The 6,898-nt window shown below is 30.4% G+C and overlaps 1 protein-coding gene across 2 annotated transcripts; it reads left to right on the top strand.

Annotated features, from left to right (window-relative positions):
• The first annotated feature begins 3,096 nt into the window (after positions 1–3,096).
• LOC110664503 (NAC domain-containing protein 54) lies at positions 3,097–6,637 on the top strand. 2 transcript variants are annotated; one of them, XM_021824222.2, is made up of 3 exons: positions 3,097–3,299; positions 3,590–3,867; positions 5,982–6,637. In XM_021824222.2, exons 1-3 carry the CDS (start codon positions 3,143–3,145, stop codon positions 6,282–6,284), a joined length of 738 nt encoding a protein of 245 aa, XP_021679914.1. In that variant the 5' UTR covers positions 3,097–3,142; the 3' UTR covers positions 6,285–6,637. The 2 variants fall into 2 exon arrangements, with proteins under 2 accessions (XP_021679914.1, XP_021679913.1); XM_021824221.2 differs by having other exon boundaries at positions 3,590–3,870; positions 5,982–6,636.
• Positions 6,638–6,898: the final 261 nt, after the last annotated feature.

Raw genomic sequence — 6,898 nt, forward strand, 5'->3', positions numbered from 1 at the left:
CTTGGGCACCGGCTCATTTGACTTAGTTGTATTTTATTTGTAAAATTTTTCATAAATTTTTCTTATTAATATTTGAGTTAATTATGGTTCCTCACTTTAGTTTAAATATTTTTTTGGACGTTCTAGCTGTCCGGACCGACACTGGTCACCGGAACAGTAGAATGTACGGAGTTGCTATAGGGAGGAGGGTATTACAAAAATATTTTCTATTGTTTGGTTATAGTGTTAAACTAATAGTATGTGTTTATGCACAAGTATTTTTACATTTTAATAAAATTATCAAAATACAGAAAATAACTTCCTCTTTTGAAAGGGAAAAGTCATTTTCCTTAAAAATGACATACTTTTCCTTCAAAAATATTTTCTATTGACCCATTTTCTGACAAATGTTAGAGGAGGCGAAATATGTTTTCCAAGAAAATATTTGGCTCAAAACAAACAGAGCCTTTGGATTATGTTTGAAGGAGATGATCAAAGGGTCAAATCTCTTTTAAAGATATCATTATTTGAGATTTTGCCTCATTCTTTAATTAAATCAAATACAAATTAAAATTTTTTATTCTTTATTATCTCTAATTTTATATATGAATTTATATGTATATAATGTCTCGATTATTTTATTAAGTGGTGACTCTTATCTTATTTTCCTGCCACACTAATTTAAAATATGGTTTGTACTCCTTTATACAAAGATGTATCTGAATGTTATTTTATGACTCATTAAATTTTATTTAATGGAACAATGAGCTTTACTTTAGTTGCATTGGAATGATCTTGGAGTTGCCGAGTTTGAATTCCAGTTGAATACAATTATATATATATATATATATATATATATATATATATATATATATATATATATATATATATATATAAAGGAATGAAGAAATAAATTTAGGAGGGTACCCTGAATAATCAAAACCCACCGAGAAGGAGGACGCATAACTAGCTAATTGATCAGCACAAAAATTAACTTCTTTGTGCATATGAGTCACTTTGACCTCCCACTTCAAAAGTAGTGTAACGTTCCAGAAATTTTAAATATTTTTTTATATATTTTAATTGAGGAGTTTAAATTTAATTTATGGAGTTTTAGTAATTATTTTAGCTTTTTATTATCATTTAGCCAAGCCAACATTTTGATTATTTTAATATTTTTTAAATATTTTGGTGAGTCATAAAAATTGGTTTTAGTGTATTTAAATTCTCCCTAGTGGGAGGAGAAAGAGGAAAAAGAATATGATGAGATTGAAAGAAAAAATTAACATTTGGACCTAATTGAATAAAAGTTTTAGTTAGAGATACAAAAATATAATTTCAAAATGGGCCCATAGTTTCCCTTCTTCTTCCCTGATGCCCTCTTCCCCTCTTGACTTTCTCTCTCCTCTCAGTTTTTTCTCTTCAGCTCCCTCACCAACGTCCATTGCCCTCAAACTCCTCCGTCCACCCCCGACAACAATTCCCTAACCACCAAAAGTTGTTAACACTATGGGAAACTTTAGAAATCTTGCAAAACCTGAAAAGCTTCATTGTGACTCATAAGAGAAGACTGCCATTTCAGCTTATTAGTTTTTGCATTGTTTGGGCTTGAGGAAGCTTTTCCTTCCAACAATGGCCCAAACCAACACTCGCAAACCATGGCTTGAAGAGAGAGAAAATTAGACCTCTGAGGCTTTCAGGTTTAATCACGACCAAACATGGAATCTCTACGCTGATCCGAGGCCACCTTTGGACTCTTAGTTACTCCAACTTCCTTTTGAGACCAGTTGGGATGATTTTCGTCAACTAGAAAAGTCAAGTGATTCACATATGGTCAGAATTTGTCGATGAGATTTCGGACCCTTCCGTTTGTCATTTTCAAAAACTAACATTACCTATTTTCTTAGCATGCTTTGGGCTTCATTTTGGTACTCTCAAATCATCGATAGCCTATCCAATTTGGAACTAGTCGATGAGATTTGCTTGCACTAGAATGCCCAACAGATCATCATGGAAGGCTCCTAATGTCTTAGTTGATCCCAATGTTTTTAGGCATCCTGAATGCATTCTAGGCAGTAGTTTTGGCATAGCTAAACCAAAATTCGAAGTTTCTATTTTTACCTAGATATTATGGTTGCTTGGTGCCTAGTTGAGTATTCCTGACTTGCTATAATTAAGTTAAATGAATTGGAATAATAAGAAAATAATATTAATGACTCCTAGAAATATTTGTGTAATTTTTTAAAAACTTTTGATATTTTTAGACTATAGTAACGTTTAAGCATAAAGACTAAATTGTGATAATAGTTAGATTGACTCTGGCAAGTTTTGGATGGGCATTGAGGGAGTGTGGGCCCAAGGTCATTGTGAGATAGTTGAATATATTAAATTGTGTTTTTCTTGTAGGGGTTTAGGTGCTAGACGTAGGAGAAATTATACTGAAAATTTGGCACGATCTGAGGGTTATATATTTTATTTTCTTCAGGTATTTATTATTTTTGATCAATTGTGATAGATGTTGGCATCTTTTATAGATGATTTGAGCCAATTATCTTCCTCCTCCCTGCCAGATCAAAAACTTTCCTGAATTATTGTATACTATGAGTTGGATATGTATTATTTTTGTAATTTTATGAGTACTTCTATTTATTGATTGTTCTATGCATTAATTTGCCCAATCCCTCTTTGTAACTTACTCCCATTCGCTTTTACTCATAATCTTTTGTGTTGCATGTGTATAGAAATCTTTAACCACTAGACTGGTTTAGAGACTAGAAAGCAAGCCTAAACCTAGAAACTAAGGATGTCAAGCTCTACAAATATATTACCGCTTAGCCGTGTATATATACTGTTGACAAATAACCCTCCAACATATATAACCTTTGTGCAGAAATTAGCAGTTGACTGGAACCATGTTTGAAATATAATATTATATCTGTATCTTTAGGCACAACTTGGAACAGAAGCGTCCACACAGTAAGTAAGAATTTTATGAAACGGCTTGCAAGAAACGATTGTCTAAGAATCTGCAAAAGAAAAAGTGAAAAATTAGCCAAAGAGAAGAGGCTTTGAATTCTTTTATAAATATGATGATGAGGGTACGTATGTATCAGTAATAATAAGAAAAAAGAAAGGAGAAGGGAAAGAAAGAAAGAAAGAAACCATGGCCCCCGTCGGATTGCCTCCTGGCTTTAGATTCCATCCGACCGACGAAGAGCTCGTCAATTATTATCTCAAGAGGAAAATTAATGGCCAGGAAATTGAACTTGACATCATTCCTGAGGTTGATCTCTACAAATGTGAACCCTGGGAGTTAGCAGGTCTTCTCTTCTTCTTCTTCTTCTTCTTCTCACTGCATTTTTTTTTTTTTAATTGGGTCTGACTGAATTTAATATCACTGCTACGTAACTAAGGAGTTTTAATTACTAGAGTTCTCTTCACAACTGTGAAGTTTCAAGTTCCAATCACATTTGCTTTTATTTGAGTTGAAACTTGTAATCTCATTGCTACATATGAATCGAAGTTCAATATTGCAGAGCCAAAACTCATTGCTCATGACTGCATTGTCTTGAATGCCAAAACTAATAAACCCCATTTGTTGGTTTTGCAGAAAAATCATTTCTTCCGAGTAGAGACCCTGAGTGGTACTTTTTTGGACCAAGGGACAGAAAATATCCAAATGGATTCAGAACAAATAGAGCAACAAGAGCAGGATACTGGAAGTCCACAGGAAAAGACAGAAGGGTAACCTTTCAGAGCAGAGCCATTGGAATGAAGAAGACATTAGTGTACTACAGAGGCAGAGCTCCTCAAGGGATTAGGACTGATTGGGTAATGCACGAGTATCGCCTCGATGATAAGGAATGCGAGGACACTTCTGGAATTCAGGTAGTTTGTGCATTATACCACTACCATATATACCTCATTTTTTACATTCAAATTATCAAAATTATTATTTTTTATTTAAAAAAAAAAACCTAAGCGGTATTGAATTCGATAAAATGGGTACATTTTCATTTTTAATTCTTAAAAAATTTATGATCTATGATTAATATGATACCAAGAATATAATATCCATTTTTATATTGAAAATTCTCTTATAATTTGGTTCAGCATTGTATTTACGTTAATTTGAAATCCATCAGAAGATCAACCCAAAAATTAAATTCTTGGATTTGGGTATTTTCGATTTCATTTTGGTTGAAAAACAATTATTATTTTTTACAGGAGAAGCAGGATTTTAAGTTCATAATTGCCATTAACAGAACTTGTTAACCTGAAAACATATTTCTTCATTATTATTATTATTATCTGACTATTTCTTTTATAATATATCAAAAATTTTTTGTATGCTTATAAAAAGTGTAAATTATATAATACATCAAAAATATTTTTCCTTCACTTATATAAATTTAATTTTTTTATTATTTATTAATAAAAAATTATACTTATATAAATATAAAAAATAGATGCAGTGCTTCAAATATATAGAATAATTTTCCTAATAAAAAGCATTTGAATTGCAAAATTAATTTTTTTAAGGAAAAAAAAACCGCGTAACATATGGGTAGATTAATTTTCAATGATTTTTTTAACTGGTTTAAATGACATTTAAGAACGTGACAAGTGCATGACTTGCATGGGAATAAGCCCAATGCAAAAGAAGAGTTCTGTTATTCCAACTCCTGTTTAATTAATTTTTCAAAGGTTTTGTAGCTAAGGTTAGAATTCAGGTCTTATAAGACTATCAAATTAAAAATTAATTGATAACTCTATTTAACTTTAATAACATTATTTATTAGTTTATCATTATTATTATTATTATTCTGACATATTCGTTCCTTCATCTGGTGTGAGATCTTCTCTAGCTGAAAGTTTTGGCATATCTTTCTTTCTTTATTTTTTTTTTCTTTTCTTTTTAATTTTTTTTTCAAATGAGACAAAAGTATCTTCCAATGTGACTCATCAATCTCTATTAGTGGTTTCATCTTTCTTTAGACGTACATTCTGTTGATCTTCAAGTTCTTGATTCCAAAGACAACTAACCAAATCATTAAGACTAATGCTAAGCCATAATCCAAAAGCATTAGCCGTCACTTTCACGATGGAAGTACACTATATGAGAAGAGTGTCGGCAACTTTTTACTTTATTCCAAACACCAAAATCAACATCAAATTCTATACATCTATTCTCTCAACCTTCTCATTATATATATATATATATATATATATATACCCTTTAGATTTTCTTCAATAAGCTTGATAGCTTGATACATAAAATTATATATTTTTTTGTATAAAATTCGAACCTTTCAATTTAATCTAAATTATAAAATGGGATTCTAACATACTATTTCAACAAAATTTTGATGCATATTTATGAATTTAAAAGTTCACAAGTTAAGTTTTCATATGCATTTGGTTATCTATATATATGTATCTCGTCATATAGAATTTAGAATTATTCGTTTGTGGATCCTGTCATATATGAGGGCTTTTAATCATCAAACATGGTACATTATTTTCTTCTTACATTTTTTTTTTTAATTTGATAAAGGAATGGAAGAAAAATTTTAGTTTAAAAATTTATCTAAATTGAGAAATATACTTATTCACCAATGTAACCATTCAATTGCAAGCTTAGAGCATTTTTCTTGCAAAATATAATTGTATACGAAAGATGAACTAAATTAGAGACATAAAAATATTCTTAAAACTCTCCCCTGAAAGCTTGAAATTTTAACTTTGGTGATTTTTTAATGAGACGCGATTTACTCACCTAAAGTCGATGATTTATCTTTGAAAAATATTTTATTTTTCATTTAACATTGTTTGAGACTCGAATTGAAAATCTTATTTTTTTTCAAGACAGAGTCTAGTATTATTAAGTTATAAAACTCATTGGTTTTAATAAAAAGTCAAACTCTAAGTAATTACCTTAAAACAATCTACACTTTTTGTAAGTACTCTAAGCCAAGAATATATATGAATATTAATTGCAGGACTCTTATGCATTATGTCGAGTATTCAAGAAGAATGGAACATGCAATGAAATGGAAGATCAGCAAGGCCAATGTAGCAGTGTATCACTAATGGATCAGAGCTCATCACAAGGTGGTTTAATAAATCATGATTACGAGACAATGTCACCTGATGTTCCCATTCCTTCTTCTTCATGCGCAGACGATGAAGATAAAGATGATTCTTGGATGCAATTCATCACAGATGATCCATGGTGTTCTTCTAACCCTCTCAATATGCCTTCTACTGAAGAGGTTTCTCATCACGTGACTTTCACAGACTAAGCTTCTGTGTTCTGTCTGGTTGGTTTTTATTATATTGGTATTATTGGTGAATAACATAAAGTATTGGATTTGTATTTTCCTTACAATAAGACCAAAAGAAGAGTCCACAAAAGTTAGTACAATTCAGTTGATTAATTATATCCCACGAGAGAAATTAACTTTTCTCTGCATTTGGTTTTATATTTACTTAAATTCACCCAATATATGAATATTTAGAAGGTTGTTTTATAGCTAATTGGATTTAGTTAATTACTTTGTCTTGGATTGGTTGGTGGATTCCTTAGAGCCATTTTATCCAATGGCTTTATGGAGTTTTTGTGTTTGACCTTTGGGGGATTAATTAAGAAGTTTTTATTGTTACTTTGTGAAAATAAATGGTCATTAATGTTAATTATTCTTTTTGTTTTTTTACAACCATTTGTTTTAGTTTCTATAGATTTTTTCTTTTTAACTTACTGTTAGTATTAAATTTTACCTCAAATTTTAAGTTCTTTGTCCATTTGGTGTTAAGGACGCACTCCTATGATTCACGTAGACATTCTTGTGCTTCAATAATTATAAAGATAATTATAAATAATTATAAAAAGATAATTTTGTACTTAAAAAATAATTAT

The sequence above is a fragment of the Hevea brasiliensis genome, chromosome 16 (genome assembly GCF_030052815.1).
Source record: "Hevea brasiliensis isolate MT/VB/25A 57/8 chromosome 16, ASM3005281v1, whole genome shotgun sequence".
NCBI classification, from domain to species: Eukaryota; Viridiplantae; Streptophyta; class Magnoliopsida; order Malpighiales; family Euphorbiaceae; genus Hevea; species Hevea brasiliensis.